The 27,587-nt window shown below is 32.3% G+C and overlaps 1 protein-coding gene across 1 annotated transcript; it reads right to left on the bottom strand.

Annotated features, from left to right (window-relative positions):
* On the bottom strand, positions 1-27,587 carry LOC134711902 (cholesterol 24-hydroxylase-like). The gene is made up of 14 exons (XM_063572872.1): positions 27,362-27,587; positions 21,865-21,942; positions 21,195-21,276; positions 20,385-20,458; positions 19,649-19,735; positions 17,712-17,850; positions 16,873-16,986; positions 14,185-14,341; positions 13,296-13,358; positions 7,051-7,123; positions 6,326-6,521; positions 3,050-3,141; positions 2,538-2,607; positions 1-1,300 (listed from the first exon to the last, which is right to left on the bottom strand). Exons 1-14 carry the CDS (start codon positions 27,547-27,549, stop codon positions 1,139-1,141), a joined length of 1,575 nt encoding a protein of 524 aa, XP_063428942.1. The 5' UTR covers positions 27,550-27,587; the 3' UTR covers positions 1-1,138.

Raw genomic sequence — 27,587 nt, 5'->3', positions numbered from 1 at the left:
AGATAAATAAATATACTTATTTAATGACTTTTGAAACATTGTTTAAATCATATACTCATACATTTATAAACAGTTAACTCAGAGATATGCCTTGCTGTTGGCAGAAAAATCAGAATAAGACAATCTGATAGAGAGCAACACGGTTAACTACTGTAAATTCAGAAAATATTGCGACATTATTATTGCGAAAAATGCAAGTGTGTCATAATCCCAATAATTTAAACTCGTATTTTTAAAATTTTAATATGAATTAAACAGGATTATTTCAATAACGCAAAAAATTAAAATCACATTTAAGTCTAAAATGACAAATCGCAATAATAAATGCATGCAATAATTTCTGAATTTATAATAATTCAATGTTGCCAAACCATGACAGAGAGTGGAAAATGATTGTCAAACTGAGATGTATTAGGTGCTATTTGAGCTACTTAGTTCCTGAGGGTTTGGATGGGGTTAAATGATTTATAATGTGTGGATGGATATATGATCTAATGGATAGGGCCTCAAAAAAGATAAAAAAGATGAGACTGTACTGATAGTAATGAAACTTTATAGCAAATATCAGTGAGCTAACTTTATATTGATCATTGCTGATTCATTGAAAGTTTCTGGCCCATGGCCTTAGGTATCATTTGCTTTTTCAGATATAGACTTTCTTTTATATAATTTAACATTATCAAAACTTTCACCCTTAACTTTCGTATCTTTTTTTACTTGAAAGTACCAACCTTTGTATTCTTTTTTACTTGAAAGTACCAAAGAAAGCTTAAAATTCTTTTAGTAACATTGTTTTGAATGAAGAAAAACATTCACATAAAGTAGACCATTATTAAACAGTCAAAATATCAGCCAATTGACATAATATGAAAAATTCACTGCACTCTTACCCAAAACACTTCATAATATGATTTCTTTTTTTTAAATATAAATATGAAAAATCTAAATCTATAGAAACTTATATCTTGTGACAATTATAAAAGATGTTATCTGATATTTTCCTAGATTTAAAAGCTGCCCTATAATGTACCATCTTCTCTGTTTACAAATGTAACATCATAATGGTGATTTTTGTTAACATTGACACAATTTAACTTAAGAATTAACATTTGTAGTTTTGTAAATAAATCTGTTGTAGTTACTTGTCATTTTCCTTATCCTTTAGCCGTGGTACTAAGAAACATTTCAACCCATCCTTCAATTTAAGGGTAGATTCCAAAACAACATGTAATGACTGTCCAGGTTCAAGTCTCACTTCAAAGTTTTGAAACAGCTTTGCCAATATGAGTTTCCCTTCAATCTACAACATAAATTATCAAATCATTGGCAAAAAAATATGCTGAATCAAGTCCCTAAATTATGAAAATGGGGGTCACAGAATGCAGAATAAAAACAGTATATTTCTAAATATGATGGTATTACAGCTACATTTTAGCAGTTGTTTCTTTAAATGCACAAGTTTAAGTAATGTATTATTTTTATGCCCTACCTATGATAGTAGAGGGGCATTTTGTTTTCTGGTCTGTGGGTCTGTTCGTCCGTCTGTTCGTCCATCCATTCATTCTTCCTGCTTCAGGTTAAAAGTTTTTGGTCAAGATAGTTTTTGATGAAGTTGAAATCCAATCAACTTGAAACCTAGTACACATGTTTTCCATGATATGATCTTTCTAATTTTAATTCAAAATTAAAGTTTTGACCCCAATTTAACGTTTCGAACATAGAAAATGATAGTGCAAAGTTCAAATTGAAATTTTTGGTCAAGGTAGTTTTTGATTAAGTTGAAGTCACATCAACTTGAAACTTAGTACACATGTTCCCTATGATATGATCTTTCTAATTTTAATTCCAAATTAAAGTATTGACCCCAATTTCATGGTCCACTGAACATGGAAAATGATAGTGTGAGTGGGCATACCCGTAGCCAGGGAGGGTTTGGGGGGTTCGGACGAACCCCCCCCTTGAAAACAAATAAGCACTGTTAAAGTCAATGTTCTGTTCGAATTGTGACTGTTAAAGTCGAGTTTGTGAGTCAAACGAACCCCCCTTTTGAAATTCCTGGCTACGGGCCTGGTGGGGCATCTGTGTACTATGGACACATTCTTGTTATTTATATATTAGATATAGGAAGATGTGGTGTGAGTGCCAATGAGACATCTCTCCATCCAAGTAACAATTTAAAAAGTAAACCATTATAGGTTAAAGTATGGCCTTCAACATGGAGCCTTGGCTCACACCGAACAACAAGCTATAAATATATTGCCTTTTTTAATTAGAACATAAATTTTGAATCCTCTTACATAATTCATATACAGAATTCTCAGAAACAGATCTACTATATGTAGTATAAAATGCATAATAAACATTTTATAAGGTTTTTACTTGGTCAGCTTTTGAGTATATCATTATATATGTATCTGCATGCAAACTTTGGATTGTTGGAGTCTTTTATTGTCTTGAAATGTACAAGCTTTATTCAGCATATTCACTGTTATTGTTTACCTGTAATATCTAAATACATTATAAACCATTAAACTCACCTTAGCAAACTGTTGTCCTAAACAGATCCTAGGTCCAAGTGTAAATGGGTAGTAGGTATAGATACTGGGCCTGGAAAATTGTATTCTCATTAGAAACAACAGGAGATAATACAGCACCAATCTTAACATGAAGTTGCATGTGTGTCGTACTGTTAAATATACGACTCGACTCAAAGTATCAGAACAGCTTAATATACTGAAACAAATGTGATTTTCAAAGCAAAAAAAAATGGCATACATTTTTACATACTTTTTGGCAAGCTATGACTAAGTTTATCATTGTCAGAGGTTGTCAACTTTGAGCATTTTGAAATTTAATAATTCTCAATCCATTTCATTCAGTATAAATGCTTTTGTTAATTCACAACAAAATAAGAAATAAATTACATGTCAGACACCTTATAAGTTCTAGTTAAATACATTTTTTGCCAGGTCATGAATAATAGCTTGATTACTATCAATTATTAACGATGCATGTTTTAAGAAATCAAACACACAAAATATACACTTACCTTATAGGTGAATCTGGTTCAAATCTTTCAGGTAGAAATTCTAAAGGTCTGTCATTGAATTCAGGAAGTCTTGAACTTATGTATGTACTCAGCTAAGATACAATTGAAATATATAAAACTGTTTCAATTACTTAGATTGCTTGATTGATAATTTGTTGTTAAAAAGGGTTATGAATTAGAATTCTAATGTTAAAACTTCAAATTGAAGGTTTTAAAATAATATTAACAAAAAAACCTACGTACACACTTCAGATACACAACAAATATTTTGGTATTATTACTCCAATTTGATCTAAAAAGCTATAAATAGTACCTAAGTAGCAATCATAAACTAGAGGTGTAAAATTTGAAAATAAAGTTAAATACATTAAAATTTTCAATTAATTCTTTGTTTCATTTCCAATCATAAATTATAACTTAATATGTGTAAAATATAGGAAAATATATGCCGTTACTACTAGACAATAGCGCCTGATGATAATAAGCCTGACCGGTTTCGGTCCTTCAAGGACCTTCTTCAGAGGCTGAATGGTTACTTGTGTTTTTGGATTCCTTATATACTGTTGACCACCGGCGGTGCGGACTGATCCATTTGTCCGTTACTAGGGTGATCAAGTACATACCGGCGGTTGTTTTAACCGGCGGTGTAGTAAAACAAGCGGTTTTGTTACCGGTTGTTCAGATAACCGGCGGTTATGTTAAACGCCGGTTATGAAACTCGGCGGTTGTGTCAACCGTCCGTGATGTCTTCCGGCGGTTGTGTGAACCGGCAGTAGTGTCAACCGGCGGTTGGTTTAACTGGCGGTTTAGTAAAACAGACGGTTTTGTTAACGGCTGTTCATATAACCGGCGGTTGTTTGGAACCGGCGGCCGTGGTTTCCACCGGTGGTTGTGTTAACCAGCCGTGGTTTAAACCGACGGTTGTGTTAACCGACAGTTGTATCAACCGGCGGTTGTGTTAACCGGCGATGTTGTCCACCGGCGGTTGTGTTAACCGACAGTGATGTCAACCGGAGGTAAGTTTAACCGTCGGAACGGTGAACTGGCGGATTGGTTGACCGTTAGAGAGGTTGTCTCGTGGATGGGTAGACTGGCTCGAATCCCGGAAATAGATTTTTCCGGTGTTTGAGTAATCTTTTAAGTAAGTTTTATATGTGTAAGTTTCGATAAAGTTGATAAGTCTGAACTCCTTTTTTGAGTGTCGGAAAAGTACTAAACATGAGTGTGCATTAGTAACAACCAAAAACACAGGTAAAAAATAATAATGATAAATTTTATTATTATAAATAAATAACATAGCAAAAATTTATAAGTATACAGGTTGAGAACAATGTTGTTGTTTGCTAATGTATCTACATACGTATATAGCCGCTTTAATGTGTCCCATTGTGTCTTCCTTCCTTTTGTATGTGAGCGGTTCACACGGTGGTGTATGACCCTTCCAGCTTACTTCTTTGGGTAAGTTGAAACTAGCACGAACCTCACAACATTTCACACTCTTAAAATCTACCGCACTTTACTTTCTTTACTATCAAAAAATGAGATTAACCAAGACATCTACAATTTCCTACAAGTCGAAGAACCAAGAACACCACAGTTCTATCTTCTACCAAAAATACACAAAACTTTTGTGAATGGTTCACCACCAGGTAGACCAATTATCAGTGGAAACAACGGTCCTACTGAAAAAATCAGTAGCTTTGTAGATGAACATATCAAATCATTTGTACCTCTTATAAAGTCTTATGTTAAAGACACTCCAGACTTTATCAACAAAATCGAACGCATCAAAAATTTACCAGAAGGTACTATTTTAGCAACAATGGATGTAACATCTCTATACACCAACATTCCAAACCAAGAAGGTCTGGTTTCCGTTGCCAAAAGCTTACATTCACACAAAGCGTCTTATCAAATATCCAACAAAGGGCTATTAGAACTTCTCAAATTAGTCCTTCACTGCAACAATTTCACTTTTAACAATAGAACTTATCTACAAGTCGGTGGCACAGCCATGGGCACCAAAGTAGCTCCGTCTTTTGCTAATATCTTCATGGGACATCTAGAGGAGAAACTATTAAATGGATTCCCTCTAAAGCCATTTTTATACCTAAGGTTCATTGATGACATTTTCATTATTTGGACGCATGGTAAAGAATCGCTCAATAAATTCATACAACACATGAATTCTTAGCATAGAACAATCAAATTCACTGCTGAAGTATCTGAAGAACAAGTTGTATTCTTAGACACTATTGTGAAATTCCGGAAAACATTGGGTACAGTTGAGGTTGAACTATATACCAAACCCACTGATACCCATTCATACCTCCATTACGATTCGGAACATCCAATACCATGTAAAAAAGCTGGACCCTATGGGCAATTCCTTCGGGTAAAAAGAAACTGCACAAATGACGCAGATTTTCAAAGACACTCGGCAAGTTTGTTGAAATATTACAAATTCCGAGGCTATAATGAAACTCTTCTCAATGCCAGCCTTAAAAAAGCAGAAGCAAAAGACCGTAAATCATTACTAAATCCAGTCAAAAAAGACACCAAAAAAATGACAAGAATACCTCTAGTGTTGAGCTATACAAAAGCCAGTCCCAATCTAAGAGAGATTATTGACACTACTTGGCCATTGTTGCATATAAAAGAAACAACCAAACAGATTTTTAGTGAACAACCGCTCTTTGCCTACAAAAGAAATAAAAACCTCAAAGACATTCTAGTTAGAGCGGCTTTCCAATATCCGCCAATCAAACCGGGGACATCTGGTATTAGTACACTAAATAAGTTGACCAAATGCAGCAACGAAGAATGTAGCTATTGCCCTTGGATCAATTTCCGAAGGTCTTTCACAAGCACATTCACAGAACGCAAATATAGAAAAAACTATATTGGTGACTGCAACACACCAAATATCATTTACATGATTACATGCAAGTCTTGCAAACAACAATATGTTGGCAAAAGCAAACGTCCTTTCAAAGCTCGACTCGGCGAACATCTCCGATATGTCAAAAATAAGTCAACGGAACCTACTGGTAAACATTTCAACCAGACAGGACATAACATCCACCATATGTCTTTCGAAATCATCGAAGTCCTCTGGAACGATCCTAATGACAACACGTCAGACGTCCTTAGGAGCAAAAGAGAGGATTATTGGATCCTCCAACTCAGAGCGCTAAAACCCATTGGAATCAACAGTTTAGAGACTTCCAAATTTCAGTACACCACTCACTCTATTCTCCATAAATTATAACTTACATTGATATCAGTACCACATGGAATATAAATTCCATCAATGACAAAATCCTTCTCTGTCATTCTTACAGTGGATATACTTGGTGGATAGAGTCGTAAAGTTTCCTTCCATACCATGTCCAAATAGTTCATCTTTCCTAAGTCATTATAATCTATCTTAGCTTTGGATCCAACAACAGTATCAATATCATCAACAAGTCTACAATAAACATGAACAAACAATAGACATTCAGTCTTAACTGTAAAATTGGCTCAATTTTTTAAAGCAACAAGTGGGTTGCTCACATAGCTCATTGTTACAATTATACACATTATGAATAGAATGACTGTTGGAAAAGAAACTGAAATATGCAGAGCTTGCACTTTAATATTCATGATCTGTGAACTGTGATATCTGTGTCAAACCTTTAACTGATAAGTATTATAAAAAGTTCACAATATGAACATGTTTTCAAGACAACATACATGTAGAAGACACTTTAACAGATGACTACAACTTATAGTGCCATCAGCTCAGTATATTTTCATATTAATATTAATACATGTAGGTCAATTGCTTAAATGTCCATTGGCAAATATTTCATGCATATTTAAGACAGGTACCAATTATAAAATACATCAACGAGGGTGGATCTGTCTTTGTATGTATGTTTTTTTTTCAAACTCTTGTTAGTCTTTTATTGTTTGATAAATGAGAATTTCAACTTTCAAGAAGTTAAGACTCTTACTTCTTCATTTTATCTGGATTCTGCACTAAGAACATCACAGCAAATGTTGTTGCAGTTGATATGGTGTCTTGTCCTAAAATTACCACACATCTATTATGGTAATGTGTATGCTTTTTTATCATAAAAATTCCACAAGGTGTAAAACTACCAAAACATGGTACGTCACATCTAGTTGGTCCGAGACCACAATTGTCGTCCCTTGATTTTCGTTGTTCACGAATATAGTCCCTAGTGTTAACAGTGGGTTACTTGCCAATAATTTTTATACCCTCTCCAAATTTATTTCTCCATGTTTAATGCCTCAAATTGTAATTAGGGGGGTGAAATAACACTGTAAAAAAATTTGGGTCCAGAATTTTACAGGAAAGTAGTGATTTGGTCCAGCTGAAAAAGGTTAAAAATTAGCACTTCGGAAGCTGTCAAAAGATTTCAAGGCACCCTAAACACAAATTTGTCCATATTTTGAGTTAGAGGCGATGAAGTTTTCTATAATTTTGATATAATTTGTCCCAAAAGTAGTACAACACACTGTAAAAATTTCATTGAGAAAGCGCAGGTGGAATTTTTTTAATTTTCATTTATGTTCTAAAAGAAATGCACTACGAATTAATTGTGTTCTCGGACCTAAGAGGTGAAGTCTGTAAATATAGAATCTGTACTTTGGCAACTTCCCTAAATGATTTGGTGGTTTCAATTTGTCAAATAGCATGAAACTAAAGGATTTAAACTTTTATTTTATAGAATTTCTGCAAAAATGACCAATTTTGCCATTTTATGGTCAAAATAGGCATTTTAAGGCTTTTTCAATATTGATGCATACATGGCATCCTGACTTTCTATCTGACAGGTTTTCATGTGTCAATACTTGTGTTTCTATGCCTTTATCTAGTTCTTGTACTTGTTTATGAACTCAAAATCTACAGAAAAGAAGATTATCTCAGATAATATGTACAAAATGTGTTGTATAAATGACCCTTGTCTAACGCCCTGTTTGGATGAAGTCAAAAGTGGGGTTCTTGGTACATAAAATTTGAAGTCCACAATAAAGACCTCACTAAATTTGTATCAAAAGCACTTTACAATGTCTATTGTACCTGTTCCATCTCACATAATATCTTTCTTTTCTTCTGTAGGATAGCAAGTGGTTTAAATATAAGCCTGTTGAGACTAAAATTGCATTCAAGTTTTTCATTAAAAAGGCAAAAATCTTTGTATCAGACCATACTGTCTGTAAGAAAAGTTAATTGCAAGAGCCTTTTTGTGCTCAGATTTGTTGTATCATGTCACATGAGTACAGAATTGATAAAAAAGACACAATTTTTTATTTCTTATAGCCTCAATATGCATTTTTTAATGTAAATATGTGGCACGGCCTAAATTGACCCTTATTTTTTTCCAGTCTTACTTGGCTTAAGACCCTTTTAAACTAATATGATATGTTATTTGTGACTTTTCTTTCCATTAAAAGTACATTCAATACATATGTAAGGATTATTTATAACCAAAAAGCTTCACAAATTTAAAATTGCTGGAAAATATTACATCTTCATGTAAGGCCCCCTTTCATTGAAAAACCTCAATTTTTAGGCCCAGGCTGATATAAATTTGACTTTTGAATAATTATGCTAAGTCTGATAAATCAAATGAGTACTCTATTGCTTTTAGTACATAATAAATGATATATTAGGGCATTTAAACAGTATTTTTTTGCAATATTTAAATTTTCAAAGCCCAAAATGTTGATAGTTGAAATTATTCAATTTTAACTTCAAAATTTAACACGCAAAGATGAGTATAGAATTTAACATATTGCCTATAATATATATCCTATTGTTATGAAACTTTGCAAGCAGTGTTATAATTTATTAAGCTTTGGTCATACCAAGTTTTTTAAAGATTTGTCAACTCTTTCTATCCTATTAGGTCCGAGACCACAATTGTCGTCCCTTGATTTTCGTTGTTCACGAATATAGTCCCTAGTGTTAACAGTGGGTTACTTGCCAATAATTTTTATACCCTCTCCAAATTTATTTCTCCATGTTTAATGCCTCAAATTGTAATAAGGGGGGTGAAATAACACTGTAAAAAAAATTGGGTCCAGAATTTTACAGGAAAGTAGTGATTTGGTCCAGCTGAAAAAGGTTAAAAATTAGCACTTCGGAAGCTGTCAAAAGATTTCAAGGCACCCTAAACACAAAATTGTCCATATTTTGAGTTAGAGGCGATGAAGTTTTCTATAATTTTGATATAATTTGTCCCAAAAGTAGTACAACACACTGTAAAAATTTCATTGAGAAAGCGCAGGTGGAATTTTTTTAATTTTCATTTATGTTCTAAAAGAAATGCACTACGAATTAATTGTGTTCTCGGACCAGTTTAAGGAGGCTTGAGGGATTAAAAATTTTGGAAAAAAATAAGTTATTTTTCCTTACAAATTTTATTACTTACCTTTATTAGATGTTACTTTATCATATGGTACAAAAATAATTTTAAACCAGTTGCTTCGCAGGGCGCAGCATTATACGACCGCAGATGTAGAACCCTGAACAGATGGGACAAGTATGGACACAATTTTTAAGTTTGATACAGCTTTAAATGTGGATTGTGATTAAATAGTTGACACAACATAGGTTTATGTCACATTATGATTTGGACCCTTTTGACCTTAATGTAGACCAATTTGAAAACTGGACCAAAATTAAGAATCTATATACACAGTTAGATTTGGAATATCAAAGAACCCCATTTATTCAATTTTTGATGAAATCAAACAAAGTTTAATTTTGGACCCCCATTTGGACCAACTTGAAAACTGGGCCAATAATTAAAAATCTAAGTACATTTTTAGATTCAGCATATTAAAGAACCCCAAGGATTCAATTTTTGTCAATATCAAACAAAGTTGAAGTTTGGACCCTTTGGACCTTAATGTAAACCAATTTGAAAACGGGACCAAAAATTAAGAATCTACATACACAGTTAGATTTGGCATATCAAAGAACACCAATTATTCATTTTTTGATGAAATCAAACAAAGTTTAATTTTGGACCCTTTGGGCCCCAAATTCCTAAACTGTTGGGACCAAAACTCCCAAAATCAATACCAACCTTCCTTTTATGGTCATAAACCTTGTGTTTAAATTTCATAGATTTCTGTTCACTGATACTAAAGTTATAATGTACTGATTTTAATTCAAATTTCTAATGAAGTTTGCAACAATAACTGCTGATTTAAATACATCATACATTATTAAAATGTAATAAAAAGTGCTTGTTATCACTGAATGGTAAAGATTGTTTTAATTTATTAGTTGGTAGTAAAAATGAAAATACATTGTATATTGTATAAAACTATGATTAAAGTTGATTCAACTACTATTCTATACAAAGAAAGATAACTCCAATTGAAAAAATTAATTGCTATTTCACAATATTGTGCAATTAGATATTTCTTGCTATTGTGCAATACTGTGCAATTGAAAATTTCTTGCTATTGCACAATACTTAATATGATAATTTTGAATACTGATTTGGACCAACTTGAAAACTGGGCCCATTATCAAAAATCTAAGTACATGTTTAGATTCAGCATATCAAAGAGGCCCAAGAATTCAATTTTTGTTAAAATCAAACTTAGTTTAATTTTGGACCCTTTGGACTTTAATGTAGACCAATTTTAAAACGGGACCAAAAATTAAGAATCTACATACACAGTTAGAATTGGCATATCAAAGAACCCCAATTATTCAATTTTTGATGAAATCAAACAAAGTTTAATTTTGGACCCCAATTTGGACCAACTTAAAAACTGGGCCAATAATAAAAAATCTAGGTACATTTTTAGATTCAGCATATCAAAGAACCCCAAGGATTCAATTTTTGTTAAAATCAAACTAAGTTTAATTTTGGACCCTTTGGACCTTAATGTAGACCAATTTGAAAACGGGACCAAAAATTAAGAATCTATATACACAGTTAGATTCAGCATATCAAAGAACACCAGTTATTCAATTTTTGATGAAATCAAACAAAGTTCAATTTTGGACCCTTTGGGCCCTTTATTCCTAAACTGTTTGGACCAAAACTCCCAAAATCACTACCAACCTTCCTTTAAAGGTCATAAACCTTGTGTTTAAATTTCATTGCATTCTATTTACATATACTAAAGTTATGGTGCAAATACCAAGAAAAATGCTTATTTGGGTCCCTTTTAGCCCCTAATTCCTAAACTGTTGGGACCAAAACTTCCAAAATCAATACCAAAATTCCTTATGTGGTCATAAATATTGTGTTTAAATTTCATTGATTTCTATTTACTTAAACTAAAGTTATTGTGCGAAAACCAAGAATAATGCTTATTTGGGCCCTTTTTTGGCCCCCAATTCCTAAACTGTTGGAACTAAAACTCCCAAAATCAATCCCAACCTTTCTTTTGTGGTTATAAACCTTGTGTCAAAATTTCATAGATTTCTATTTACTTAAACTAAAGTTATAGTGCGAAAACCAAGAAAATGCTTATTTGGGCCCTTTTTGGCCCCTAATTCCTAAACTGTTGGGACCAAAACTCCCAAAATCAATCCCAACCTTCCTTTTGTGGTCATAAACCTTGTGTTAAAATTTCATAGATTTCTATTCCCTTTTACTAAAGTTAGAGTGCGAAAACTAAAAGTATTCGGACGACGACGACGACGACGACGACGACGCCAACGTGATAGCAATATACGACGAAAATTTTTTCAAAATTTGCGGTCGTATAAAAATCAATTCGTGTTGGCCCTAGATGACTTTTAAAATGGATATATCATTGAAAAAGCTCCAAATTATCTCCCTTTGGTGCAAAAATGCCATTTTTGGGCATTAAAATTGATTTCTGTTTTAACTTATCAATGAACTATATTAGTTAATATCATTAGATGTACTTAAACTAAACTTTTGTAAAATTTATTTCTGTAATTTAGTTCTTTCTTTATTTCTATATTACCTTTTTTTCTCCTATTAGTTCAACAGAAAAAAAGTAACTTTACAAAAATGTATGCTTCTTTCGAAGTCAGATTGTGAGCATAAATGAAAGGTGACCCCATCTTTTTATTTTATTTTCTATTAAGTATAAGATAAAGTTCATTTGTAGAAAAATATAGCAAAATCCTATATTAAAATAAAATTTGAATTTAGACCCGCCAGCCACCTTCATAGGTAAGAAAAAAAATAATCCCTTGGATTTGACAGTTGTAAGAAATTAACCATGTATTTCATTTCAGAAAAAAAAAATCCTGAGTCCCATACATATACAATGGATGATTCCGGGCACCAATCTTTTTAAATAATGTTTCTTTAAAATATCTTGAAATTTTAGGTGACAGCTTGTAAATGGGGAATAAAAAGAGATGAACATTTGATTGGTTAACATCCAGTAATTGTTATTGTCGTATATGCAATGTGAAATTTTGACTGAGGTATTGGATAGAATCAAATTCAAATACTGCTTTATTTTCAACAAAGGTCATTTCTGCACAAATTTATGAAAAATGCCAATTTTATAAAGACTAATGGGGGGGGGGGGGGGGTGGTATAACTCCAAAAATTAAATAGTATGCACCAGATAACTGATATAACATGGGATTAAAACAAAATAATGGGACTTTAAATTAGAAATCTGAAATTTTAAGTTACATTTCCATAATTTTGCATATTTAGGGTTATTTGTAACTCATTATAAAAGTGCCAAATACATCAACACTTATTTTCAATCATTCAAGAAAAAAATAATTGCAATGGTATTCTTTTCAATTACTATCATTATGGTGTGAATAACTTTCAAAATAACAAGTCTCTAGTTGCAAGCTCCAATTTTTGATTTGGGAATCTCCCTATGAACACAAGTTTCCTAAGGGGGGTTAAGTATGTAACATTGACAAAGAAAAAGAAAAAAGATGAAAAAGCTGTTTGTCATATTAAAATTTTCCATTTACTGTCATTACTGCACAATATACAGAAAACATAAAAATAATCAATTAAAAAGGTTATCTTGGAAGTGAAACAATAAAATCAGGGATAAATTGCCCTTTCTTGGTTGAAAAAGTATTAAATAAGCTGCCCTGCAGTCAACCCAATTTTTTTTATCAAAACACCAAATAAGGATTAAGTAGAATGTTGATCTTTAAACCCAAACACAGTTCTACTGTATATTTTGAATTGTGTATTGAGCAGGAGTCTGACATGCAATGTGTCATTATTATCATACCAACCTGCTATGAAAAAAGTGCAGAAGTCATCAATAATTTCTTCAAAATCCAGATCAGTGTTTTCACCTGTCAAAGATAACACATTAATTAGTGTGACCATTATCATCAAAATTAAAGCAACTTAAAGCAAGTAAGAATGATATCCCTGCTTTAAGTATTGAGTCAACAGGAAGTTAAAGAGCATTGTACATGAAAACCAACCATAAAGCACAAATATTAATACCAAATTGCAGGTTACTCTGATTTGTATATCATGAAAATGGTTGAATTAAATTTCATAATGGGTTAAATTTTATAAGTATTCTTTAAACAGAAAGTTGGTGAATATGTATCAAAAACCGTGTCTCAGGGTATTCAGGCATGTTGATATGAAGTCTGATAACAAATTTCAGAAAGCTATCATTTGTAGTTCCCTAGAAAAATGTGAGGGAGTGACTTACAGACTGATGATGGATATATTTCTTATAAGTGACTGTCAAAATTTTGGGAATGAAAAATTTTGGAAATTCTTTTAACATGATCAAGGAAGTAGTTAGGTGGTAGGGAGGTACTTTAAAAATATAGACAGAATGTGTGCTTGAAAAGTTCATACATAATAAAGTGAAAGGGTTTAGATAATCATTATTGAATGGCTATACTCCTTCCTTTGGAGCTTACTATACATATATGTCATAACACAAGAATCCGTTCTCACCCATCATTTTAACTGTATGTGTTAGAATATCATTAGGAACAGTCTTATTATTGTTAATAGCCTGTATTCTTTCCTTTATCCGTTGTTTGTCTTACCCATCATTTTAACGGTGTGTGTAAGTATATCATTAGGAACAGTCTCATCATTGTTAATAGCCTGTATTCTTTCCTTTATCCATTGTTTGCCTGTTTCTCTTACCCATCATTTTAACTGTGTGTGTTAGAATGTCATTAGGAACAGTCTCATCATTGTTAATAGCCTGTATTCTTTCCTTTATCCATTGTTTGCCTGTTTCTCTTATCAGTTCTACACTCTTCCTTACTTTTCTTCTATAGAACCAGTAAGTTGGACTATTCTGAAACAAATGAAAGAAATGGAATATAAATTCTTTGAAACATTTCTTTGCATGCAATTAGGTATATGTCTGTGAATTAAAGGATCGTTTTCATAACAGCGTGGACAACCACAATTATTATGTTGGTTATTATACTGAATCATTTACCTTTAACATGTTTGTCATAGGCTGTCAATAACAGTGATTTTATTCTCATTCAGTCTGTCAGAGGTCTTCGTAGGCAGGTGCACGGGAAGAAAAAAAGAAACTTTAAGTATTCAACATTTAAATCAACACTCAAGGTTTAGTCCTCTGCTAGTTATTTGTATTATTTGATTTAGGTTTTTAAAACCTTTGGCAACCCCACAGTTTAAATATTTATAACACATACAATATGACAAGTGTGCCTCACAGACAAACCTTCACCTAATCTGACCAAGTCAATTAATAACCTGAGCGCGCCATGAAATGGTCTTGTCCATGCTGTTAAGAAAATGATTCTTTACACTTTACAGGAATGAAACTTACCAAATACTAGTATAATTGTGAACAACACACATAAATTCCAAAAGGCTAAACTGTAAATTGATTCCCTACATTTCAATAAAATGCCAAATTATCATGAATGAAATGCTTCAGTTTAAAATCCATGTTTTTGAAATTCTGTAATATACACTCCATCCATCAACTCTCAAAAATATTTTGTCTACAAAAAGATACATGGATGGAGTGTATATTAAGGAACGTTCATGCTATGTTATGTTTCATTCCATTTAGTGGTTCTCTTAAAGAAGACATTTGTATGTATTTCCCATAGGGTCCCATGTTAAGTTAGTCCCTAGCTGGCAGCCCTCTTGGATGATGGATAGGCTTCAATGTAAAAACATATGGTCAGCATCTCATCAGAAACATTCATGCTATGTTTGGTTTCATTTCATTCAGTGGTTCTCTTAAAGAAGACATTTGTATGTATTTCCCATAGGGTTCTATGGGTGCCACATGTGGAGCAGGATCTGCTTACTCTTTGGGAGCACCTGAGACCACCCCCAGTTTTTGGTGGGGTTCGTGTTCCTTATTCTTTAGTTTTCTATGCTGTGTCTTCTGTTTGTTTGTCTTTTTTTTAGTTTTTAGCAATGGTGTTGTCAGTTCATTTTCAATCTATGAGTTTGATTGTTCCTCTGGTATCATTCGTCCCTCCTTTTTAAACTAAGTCCCTAGCTGGCAGCCATCTTGGATGATAGATCGGAAACATAGTAACAACACTTGGTCAGTACCTCATCATTAACTTTCATGCTATATTTGGTTCCATTTCATTCAGTGGTTCTCTAGAAGAAGTTCAAAATCCAAACTAGGGGCTCTAAAGAGCCTGTGCCACTCACCTTATCCAAGTGTGGTTTGGAAATCATGTAAAATAAGGTTAAATCATAATAAATAGTATTAGACACCCTAATAATGATTGAGGCCATGTTTGGCTTTATTTGGCCCAGTAGGTAAATCAAAAGCAGGTAATCCAACTAGTTACTAGACTTACAATAGTTACTGAAGACCCCTCATCATTATTTAGATTAGTTTTCAAGTAATGACCATTTGAATTTGTTTTTTTACAATTTTCTCTTAGGTTTTAATAGCAAATCCCTATGTTCTATGTTAAGCCATTACAGCCATGTTGGTTGGTTGGCAGGGTCATCGGATATCTTTTTGAATCAATTTACCCTATTGAAAATTGTGGCTAACTTTAATTCTATTTGGCCCAGTAGATTTAAATGGAGACATTTTTTGTATAAGATTGCAAAAATAAACGAAAATAATTGACATTACAGGACAATAACTCCTTAAGGGGTCAATTGAAAATTTTGGTCATACTGACTTATTTGTAGATCATTTTTTGCTATTTATAATAATATTCAAGATAAAAACCAAAAACTGCAAATTTTCCTTATAATTATCAATTTAGGGGCAGCAACCCAACAACTGGTTGTCTTATTAGTATAAAAATTCTAGGGCAGATAGATCTTAACCTGATGAACATTCTTCCCCATGTCTGATTTGCTGTAAATGCTTTAATTCAGAGATATAAGCTAAAAACCACATTTTCCCCCTATGAGGCTATGTTCTATTTTTATCAATTTTGGTTCGCAAGTGAGGTCATTAGACACATTTTTAACTAGATACTCAAATGATTATTGTGGCCAAGTTTGGTTAAATATTGGCCCCATAGTTTCAGAGGAGTAAATTTTTTAAAAATAAACGTCGACGGATGACAAGCAAGGATGGACAACTGACACCAAGTGATGAGAAAAGTAAACTACGAAGACTGATGATGGACGCCAAGAAATTGGCCAGGTGAGCTAAAAAATGATTTTTCGTTCATTTTTAAGAATTTGCTTTATGATATGGCCAATTTCTATCAAAAGGACATTTAACAAGTTACTTCATGGTCTTGCTACACTTGTAATTCTCAAAAGGACATTATGGAACAGTCTATATAATTCAACCTATGTATGTTAATTTCATAAGGACGTATTTGCTTATGATTATTAAGTATTACTTACTTGTACATATGGTGATAGTTTCTTTATAGACATTCCATCCATTATACCTCTTATGGCTGTAGGGAACTGGTTGTCATCATTTTCCAAACTGTTGACTTCTTTATCAAAAGCTACCTAAAATACATGCCATATGATAACAATTTATCCCTGTACCACTCAACTTTAAGTATTCCAGGAGGCCCACATTTACCTTCAAATTATAACAATTTTGAAATAAATGAATTACTTCCCTAGCATTAAAGGATTCATCATTTTAATTATCTCTTTCCTAATGACCATGACTATTGAATTTAAAAAGCCCTAAATTTTAAATTGAAATTTCATCATAAAAAAGTTTAATTATAATATATAAAAGAGACATCTCCATTCTCAATTCTAAAAGCTTTGATTGAATCTTGAATAAAACATGTTGCATTTGTATCCCTATTGTGTAATTTAACATTTATTTATCAAGTAAAATTTTTTTAAAAACACACCAAAAAATACCTGTGATTTCATTAAAATTTTATCATCATAGTCAAAGAAAATGCAGTATACCATTTAAGGTGGTACCCAACACTTTCACTAACATTAATTTGGCTATTTAAATTTAAGCAAATTTTGTCAAAGTATTAACTTTAACCCTTAAACAAAAATTTAAAAATTTAAAAAAATTTGAACCAACCGTTTTGTCAGAAAAATTACACTGGTTATATAGCAGTTTGACAAACACCAATTTTGATCATTGAGAAGCTTAATATTCCTTTTAAAACACAAAGTGATTAAAACATTTAGCTGACTTTACAGAGTTATCTCCCTGTAGTGTTAGCTACCACCTTAACCATTTTTTCACTTAGTACCTTGGACAGTACATCTAACGTTGTCCTGGAAAACTGTGTCATCATACAGACTGGTGATTGGTCAGTAGCAAGTTTGTGTAACTGGACAATCAATTTATCAACACATTCATTAAAGGGACCCATCAATTCAATCAAGTATCTACAAATAAACGTTAACTTTATAAATTTAAATAACATTTCTTTTTCTGGATGTTCAAGTCTGTAAGAGTTGGAATAAATAGCTGCACATGGTATATCATTATATAAGCATGATATGAAGATAAGACATTGATAAAAAAAAGGTACCTTTTCAGTATTGAAAATTGATATGAAAAGTTCAAGCATGCAGGGGGTATTCATCATTGGATTTGAGGGTTTATAGGGAATGAACCCTCAAATCCTATGATGAATAAACCTATGTGAGATTAAGCCAAATTTCAAAGTTATTGAATTTCAATGACCAGCGGTTTTTAGAAGAAACTTTATAAAAAGTAATGTACTTATTATCTTACATATTATAAAATATTTTGGGCTAGAGCATCACTGAAGAGACATTAAATTAGCATGGTAAATGTTCTTAACTTTTTCTAATTTTCTTTCATGTCAAAAGGCTATTTGTATCATCAAGCTTACGTTTCAGATTTTCACTACATACCCTAGAAATAACAAGTGAAACTGTGAGCTACTGCTCACTGATGATACCCCCGCCGCAAGTTGATAATATAAATAGTGTAAAAATATGCAAGTGTTTGGTAAACAGGAAGTTGTCAAGTGATGAATCTGAAAACGCATCACACTGTATAGCTGACTTATATAAATCCTGAAACCAAATTTCAGAAATCCTTGTATTGTAGTTCCTGAGAAAATTGTGACGAAAATTTTCAACTTGGCTATCATGTGTAAAATCATACAAGTGTTCAGTAAACAAGAAGTTGTCGAGTGATGAATCTGAAAACGCATCACACGGTAAAGCTGACTTATATAAATCCTGAAACCAAATTTCAGAAATCCTTGTATTGTAGTTCCTGAGAAAAGTGTGACGAAAATTTTCAACTTGGCTATCATGTGTAAAATCATACAAGTGTTCAGTAAACAGGAAGTTGTCAAGTGATGAATCTGAAAACGCATCACACGGTATAGCTGACTTATATAAATCCTGAAACCAAATTTCAGAAATCCTTGTATTGTAGTTCCTGAGAAAATTGTGACGAAAATTTTCAACTTGGCTATCATGTGTAAAATCATACAAGTGTTCAGTAAACAGGAAGTTGTCGAGTGATGAATCTGAAAACGCATCACAAGGTAAAGCTGACTTATATAAATCCTGAAACCAAATTTCAGAAATCCTTGTATTGTAGTTCCTGAGAAAAGTGTGACGAAAATTTTCAACTTGGCTATCATGTGTAAAATCATACAAGTGTTCGGTAAACAGGAAGTTGTCAAGTGATCAATCTGAAAACGCATCACACAGTATAGCTGACTTAGATAAACCCTGAAACCAAATTTCAGAAATCCTTGTATTGTAGTTCCTGAGAAAAATGCGACGAAAAATATTCATTGGACGGACTGACTGACGGACGGACGAACGGACGGACAGACAGAGATAAAACAGTATACCCCCCTTTTTTAAAGCGGGGGTATAATTAGACCAACTAAATATGTAAAGGTCAAAATACTGTGGATTCATTTATTTTCGTGGGTACCAATTTTCATGGATAAAGGAGAACTTGTGTGTTCATGGATATATAATTTCATGGTTTTGCCGAGGTCTGCATACAAGCCTAAGGAAAATTTGATATTCTTTGAACAGTTAATTTCATGGTTTACCTGTTACCACCCAATCCACAAACATTGGTATCCAACGAATAATAATGAATCCACAGTATAGCTAAAGGCAATACAATACATTACATACTGTCAGAAGTCAACAAATAAAGGATTATTAGTAATATACAAACTCTCTTTTAAATGCTGGATTCATTAGATTTCTCTTAAGGCTCCATTTTTCATTGTTGGTTTCTGTCACAAGTCCATTACCAAGACATCTAAAAAACATGTAAGTAAATTTCAACATCCTGATTATTGTTTTAAATATATCAACACCTAAGTTCTATTTCTAAAGAAAAATGTGTTTATATATTTGAGATAATGACAATTTTAGCATTTTGAATTATCCCCTCTTCAGACCGAATGCAGATTTGCAGGTTTTTCTATTCTTATCTTTTACTTTTACAACATATGGTCTAAATAGGCAACAGGTGGGTAAGGTGTGGTATACACATAAAAGTAGTCCTGATTGAATTGGCTTGGCACATGAATATATTATTTGTTTAATGCAAAATTATGTACTCCATGAAATTAGCTATCTGATAAAATATAATCTACAAGAACTCTTTTTATCATTCACATGGAATGTTTTGTGTTCATTATTTAATTAAACCATTAAGGCAAAGTGAAATAAATTTTGTTGACATCAAGCTTGATTGTGTTATTGTCATCGCCTTTTGCCAAGTCCTCTTTGATTTTGTACGTTTAAACATAAAATTCATTGCATGAAAGCAGTTTATAAGGTCAATAATACATATTCTTTCTTTTCCATCTTTAACTTCATGCTAAAAAAAAAATAACTATGAAGTAGATCATAAGAATTATCATTGACTGTTATATAGAAGTCATATGACATCAAAATGTTACCTTTTTCCAAATACTTTGCTTGCTCTTTTATAGATATCATCTGACTTCCTGTGACCACCAGTTACTAACAATTCCTAAAACATAATTTTCTATTTATTAGTATGAATTTTCCTTCCAAAGAAATCCCATAGATTAGTACAGTATTGTTTGATACAAGAGCATTATCTTAACTTAAATATGCTGTAAGTGTTATTACATTTATAACGCCTGCTGTGTTCTCCCCATGGCTTTTTAGCATCATGGTTATGTGATTTTTTTAAAGTTTTCTGAATTGATTTTCTAATAGATTATGTTATGCATGGGATGCTATAATTTTAAGAAGCAAGATGGTATTTCAAATTTCCCTATTTACCATGATGCTAAATGAAATGTCTGGGGAGAACACTGAATTGCCTACCAGAACCTAAACATTGAATATCAAAACTTCAGAAGTTTTATATAAACTGAAGTAATTACTCCTGTATATGTTTCTTAAAAGATGCAAGTAGCTGTTTTTCATAGTCAGAGTAATAGGTCAATGCTAGAAGCCATTTTGATCTTTTAATGTAAAGAATGAGCAAACATGCATGTTCATCATTTAAGAATTCAAGACAAAACTAAATGAAGGACAGCATTAAATGAACTTATGACATAAACATTAGCTGACATTTTATTCTCATGAACATCCATTTCATATCTCTTTAAAAATTTACAAGAAAAAATGGACTTATAGAGAAATAGGTCTAGATGAACTTATGGAGAAATTGGTACATGTATGCATTTGCTTATAGTCATAAATATGGGTTTTATTTTAATATATGTTTTACAAACCTTAACTGCTTCTTGGTTTACTGAAACCACTAATGGTTTAAAAATCAGAATCAATTTAAATGTATGTCCATACTTCTTTACTCTGAAATAAAAACCTAAAATATGAATTTACTGTTCATAACACATCTTGTTAGAAGTAAGACAATCACACAGCAAATGTAATAAACTTATTTTCAATTTTGTTTGATATTACATTTTGTAACAACAACATATTCACTGAAAATGAAAAAAAACAATATTGTCATTTGAGAAACCGATCTATGAAACATCACCAGGCACTGTTAATTATGTGTATTGGCATATATACTATATTTCATATTGTCATAAGAGGTTCAAAATAGAATTTACTGCTCATATTAAACACATCTTGTTAGAAGTTATACAATCACACAGCAAAAGTGCAAAGGAAAACAGCTTGAAAGAGGAAAAGAAAATAAACTTGGAAAATGTTGAAAGAAGATAGTGATAACTGATTCTGAAAGAAAAGTTAAATACACAAAATCATTTAAAAGTACTGCAATGACAAAGTTTGTTTAAAAAATGGTGACCTCTAAATGCAATGAAATGTTAACCGTCTAAATACATATATGCTATTTAGTTTTGTGTAATTACGATGTTAATCTCTAACTTCTTGTTTTTATAGAAATGAAGAAAAATCTTGTATACTTACAAATCAAGTAACAAATCTCCAAAATGTTTTCCTTCCTTGTCTGCTGTTGTAATGTAATTCAAATTTCCAGTCCAAAAACTAAAAAAAAGAAATAAAACTAATTATTGAATTATAATCAAATCAAATAAATGTTAGTAGGGTTTATAATTGTAAACAGCTGTGTGGTGAAACTAAATGATAGATTTTCTAGGGACAAAGATATTGAAAATTCAAAGTATGCACAAACAGGCAGAAATTAAAGGTGTCTGGTAGATCTGAAAAGTGCCATACCAGTCATGACAATACAACTCACCACGGACATTAATGGAGATATAGGACACACAGAGAGACTGTGACCATACATCTGATTGAAAGCGAGACAACTGGCCTTAGAGCCATAATTCTGCTAGACCTATTAACTCCACTCACATGAAAAAGAGTAAAAATCCTGAGGTATTTAGGCATACAACTCACCCCACTTGTGAAAATAAGTTTAATTTAGATGAATAAAGGTGTGTCAAAAGCTCTACCATTACTCAGGGTGGTAGTAGGGATACTTTCATGACGAATAAGGGTAACAGATCTTGCAAAATGCCGTTAACAGTTATTTTGGTGCATGAAGAGAAAAGATACTTTCTTTTAATAGACAATAATTAATAAATCGACTGATTTTGTACATCACATAATTTTTTTCTCTCCAAAAATGGCACTAAACAATAATTATTTAACACCACTGACGAATCACAATAAAAATATTTTGGCAAATCCCGATAAGATTTTAACCAATTTTACTCTAACAATATTTGAAAATGACCTTTTGATGTCTGAGGGTAAAAGGCATCACTACCCTCATTACTATCAACTAGCCATATTGACCCAGCATTTCAATCAATCATGAAAATGAACCAGTACTTCTTACAGAAATTTGAAAACCTGAATCACCAGCTCTTTCTAGCAGATTGCTTATTGGTGTCTTCAACCTACCTTGATTAATAAACAAGAGGCTGTCATGAGCCTGAATCGCTCACCAGTATTTCAGAGGATAAGATTTTTAAATGTTAGCAAACTTGATGAACAAATTGTGTAAAAAAATGATTTTAAAGTACAAAAAATCCTAAAGGGGTCAATTGACATTTTTGATCATATATTTTTTTTGTAGATCTTACTTTGCTGAACCTTATTGCTACTTACAGTTTATATCTATCTGTAATAACATTCAAGATAATAACAAATCAAAGAGCTGACAGCTCTGAGGAAAAATGACGCCACTGTCTCTAATATTGGGATAGTTTTTATACAAGTTTTGATTTTCACATACCGTAATTAGTTTAACAATGCAACATGTCTCGTAAGCATATAATTGATATTCGTATATGTGTGTGTGTGAAGTGAAGGTGACAACTGGCTGTTTTTTTTAAGACAAATGAATAGGTCAAGACTACCTGAATTGTACAAATAAATACCGTAGAAAGGCTTGTATATTTCTCACTGGTACATAGTCTGAATCAGGGTCCGTTTGCGCCCATTCACATTTGCGCCCACTCATGTTCGCCCCCTTTCACTTTCACACCCTATGATGTTCGCACCCACTCTTAATTGGTTTTGTGTTCAATAACTCTGTAAGCAAGTGTTTTCTTATAAGTATAATTGTTGTCATTGTCTCAAAATAAAGTGAGACAGCATTTTTTTTGGTGTTGAATAAATCTTAATCATTTTTTGGATAGCGTATTGTTATAAATAATAATAATCCTTTCTAAATAAAGTGGTATTTTGTCAATGTTTTATTGTGTTGAATAACTCTTAATCATGTTTTGGTTAGTGTATTGCTATAACTTTGTTTCATTGACTTGTTTCAAAATGAAGTGAGATTCGGACTATTTTTTTTCTGCGTGTTGAATAAATTTTATCATGTTTTGGTTATAATAGTGGATTGCTATATTTTGGTTCCTATATTTTATTGTTTCGTTGTTTCAGATCAAAGGGACCAAGCTGTTAAAAACAATTATCTTTTGTGTTTTTCCTTTAAAATCTGCAATGTTTTACTCATATCAAGCTATAAATACATTCAGTATTTACACCAAAGCAATTTAAAACAACAATCATGATTTTCCAATTATTCAACTTGAATTTGAATTAAAATTGGGCGCAAATGAGTAGAGTGCGAACGTCGTAGGAAGGCGTCTCAGAAAAAAAAAAAATAGCCTTGCCAGACGTCATAATTATTTGGACTAATACATGAGATATTGGATATTTTTATGCATTATTTTAACCAGTTGAGCATTTTACAGGATTGTTGGTTTAATGTTGTTTAAACTTTACTGAAAAAAAACACCTTAAATTTGCTAATTATTTGGCATGAAAGTTTGATTTATTGAAAGGGATTCATAGTTTACCATTTTATTTTAATAATTGTCTAATTGTTAAAACAACAGCTATGGTAAGGGCTTCGTTGTTTACCTTTATACACAACAACATATTCACTTTGGTTTCGTTGTTTACCTAAATACACAACAACATATTCACTATGTACTTTGTAACAGTTATTATTTAATTGAATAGAAAATATTATAACAAATATTATTGGATGCCGAATTGACCTCAAATAGGTGCCGATTTGACTAGATGCCAATCTAACCAGGTGCCGACTTGACTTGTACTTTCAATTCCTCTGCGATTGTTTGCGGTATTTTCTTGAGAAAACCTATTTTCCATCATCAAAGAGAAGAACTGCTTGAAAATGATTCTGGAACGCTTCATGATTGTTAAAATAAGTTTAATTCACTCAAAGAACAATTTGAAACTTGCGATGTTTAACAGGAAGTTTCAAAAGCACGTGTAAATGAACAAATTAACAGGTGAGAGTGGAAATCCGTACATGACAGATATCACTATAGTAAGACTTTGAAAGTAAAACAGTTCCATCCTTTTGTAAAACAGTCTTTAATATACCTATCACATTAATGTTTGAAGGGACTTAAGCTTATTCAAACCATATAAGTCGGTATGAAACACCAAAACGTAATGAACAATAACCGATTACGTTTTGTAGTTTACAAATTCTAAACTGGTTCCCGTCAAACTACAACACTTTGTTCGAGTGTAGTGGAATACAAGCAGAAACCAGTTAATTTGTAAACTGGTTCCTGGCTGATTACTACACAATGATCATGCATAATGATAACACAAGCAGATTCCAGTTTGTATGGAAAATAGTAAATGCGAAACTAAGCGCGGTAGGCAGAGAAATGTAATGAAGTTCAGGTCGCCAGTATTGAAACAATGACTGCACCATTTTCAATAAACTGCAAAATTTTGTTAAAACAACCAATTCGGTGGCAACAACCCAACAATGGGTTGTTCCATTCATCTGATAATTTCAGGGCCTATACATCTTGACCAGTTAAACAATCTTACCCCATTCAAAAAAATCAATTTGTTTTGGCTCCAGATGACTTGTAAAATGTATTTATTACATTGGTTTCAATAAATTACATTGATTTCCCGGTTGAATAAAAACCGATAATTTCACATGTGAAATAAACGTGGTTATTTCACTCTCTGACTTCATACAACAATAGCCGTTGTCAAGACGTCGATAACGTCGGATCAAAACAAATTGTGAATGCGCAGGAAAATAATATAGTTCCTTACATTTCTGCATTAATTTCATTAAAAAAAAAAGAGCCATTAGCCAATGTAATAAAAAGTATAACTAATCGCCGTATTTGAATATCAAAAATAAGACAACTTGTGACCGAAAGCCGCTATGGATTAAACTCGTGCTGCGCACTCGTTTAATCCATGAGTCGTTCGGTCACGCGTTGTCTTATTTTCTATATTCAAATACGGCAATTAGTTTTACTATAAATATCATTGAAAAAGCTCCAAATTATCTCCCTTTGGTGCAAAAAAAAACTTAAAATATCTTGTTCAATCATTCAATTGGTGACCTATATTTTTGATTATCATTTTTAAATACAGTACCATGATTTACCCGAGAAATACAAGAACCTTTAATTTATCCAGATAACAAGATTTTTTATGGTGTTATACTACTTTTAACAATATTAAAGATTATTAATTAAAGATATTGCTTGTTTTAACTCAATGAAAGTGCATTTCACTTCAAGAATTCGATTTTGTATGTCTTGTATACAAAACATAATGTCCTGGATATATCAGTTTGTTTTGGGAATATAACGTTGTTCTTGTATTTCGTGAAATCGTGGTAACCTTTCAAATAATCTGTACGTAAACTTAACTATTGTAAAATTTGAGTGATTTCTGTAATTCAGTTCTCTTGGGAAGTATAAAACTAACTACTAAATAACTACCAAATTGGTAGTCCAAATAATTATGATGTCCTGCAAGGCTATTTAATTATTTTTCTGTGATGTAGACGTCACTCACAGAAAAAACAAGAGAAGAGTCTACATAGTTTCAAGAGGCTGTCACAACGACAGCAAACGGGATTTATTAACATTTATTTGTGTCCTGCCAATATCACAAGAACCATAACTGATGAACGGTGAAAGTGAAAATTGTCAATATCAAATTTGACCTCAATTTTGTCATCAGAATCAACATATTAAAATTTGAAATGCTTAGTTTGAATGGTTCATGAGTAAATGCAAAAACATGAATGGATACGCCATTTTTTGGTCTTTCAAGAACCATAACTCTTGAACAGTTAAGAGTCAAAATCGACGTTATTGAACTTGACCTCCATTTTGTCATCAGTAACAACATATTAAAATTTTAAAAGCTTTGGTGGAACAGTTTGTGAGTAAATGCAGAGACACGACTGGAATAGTCATTTTTCAATCTTTCAAGAACCATAACTCCTGAACCGTAAAAGTCAAAATCTTCAATATTGGACTTGACCTCCATTTTGTCATCAGTAACTACATATTAAAATTTGGGAGTCTTTGGTTTAACAGTTCATGCGTAAATGCAAGGACACGACTGGAAATGCCATTTTTCAATCTTCCAAGAACCATAACTCCTGAACGGTAAAAATCATCGTCATTATTGAACTTGAAATTCATTTTGTTGTCAGTAACAACCTATTAAAATTTCAAAAGCTTTGGTTAAACAGTTCATGAGCAAATGCACGGACAACATTTGGTTGCCGCCCGCCCGACTGCCCGCCGTACATCCCCAAATCAAGAACTGACATTTTTGTCAAACAAATTTGGTTAAAAATGAAATAGCCTTGCAAGAGGTCATAAGTATTTGGACTATTAGTCTATATAGGGCAATTTGTGGATGGGGAGAGTATAGATAAATACAAATCATCAAAGCTATTTCTTTCTGATTAGGACCTCAACCACAGATGAAAACATGAATTATTTGTAAACAGATAAAATAAGATTCATCAGCGTCATCCTCCAGTGTCAGTGATTCGTTTTGAAAGAATTTTTGTTGCAATAATCGAAGATCGGGTCAAAATGGATCATAAGGAATCATTAAACCATGAATAGAAATTGGAAAAGAACTTCTGTACATGTTACTTTACCTTGTTCTTTCTGGTCCTGGAATGTGGTCATACATTTTGTGAAGCTGATTGATGCGATAGGCAGCATATGCAATGCATACTGCAAGAAAGGTCATAAAGGCAGCAAGAATATAAGGAAAATAGACTAAAATTTGTTCTGGAAACATTGTCACAACAAAATCTTTCTCTGTGGTGTTAAAATCCACCATCAGTTGTAGGTTTTCATACTGCAATTTGGTTTCCCAGA

Source organism: Mytilus trossulus, chromosome 3 (genome assembly GCF_036588685.1).
Source record: "Mytilus trossulus isolate FHL-02 chromosome 3, PNRI_Mtr1.1.1.hap1, whole genome shotgun sequence".
Taxonomy (NCBI): Eukaryota; Metazoa; Mollusca; class Bivalvia; order Mytilida; family Mytilidae; genus Mytilus; species Mytilus trossulus.
Note: the sequence above shows the minus strand (reverse complement) of the source record. Positions and strands in the feature narration are given on the sequence as shown.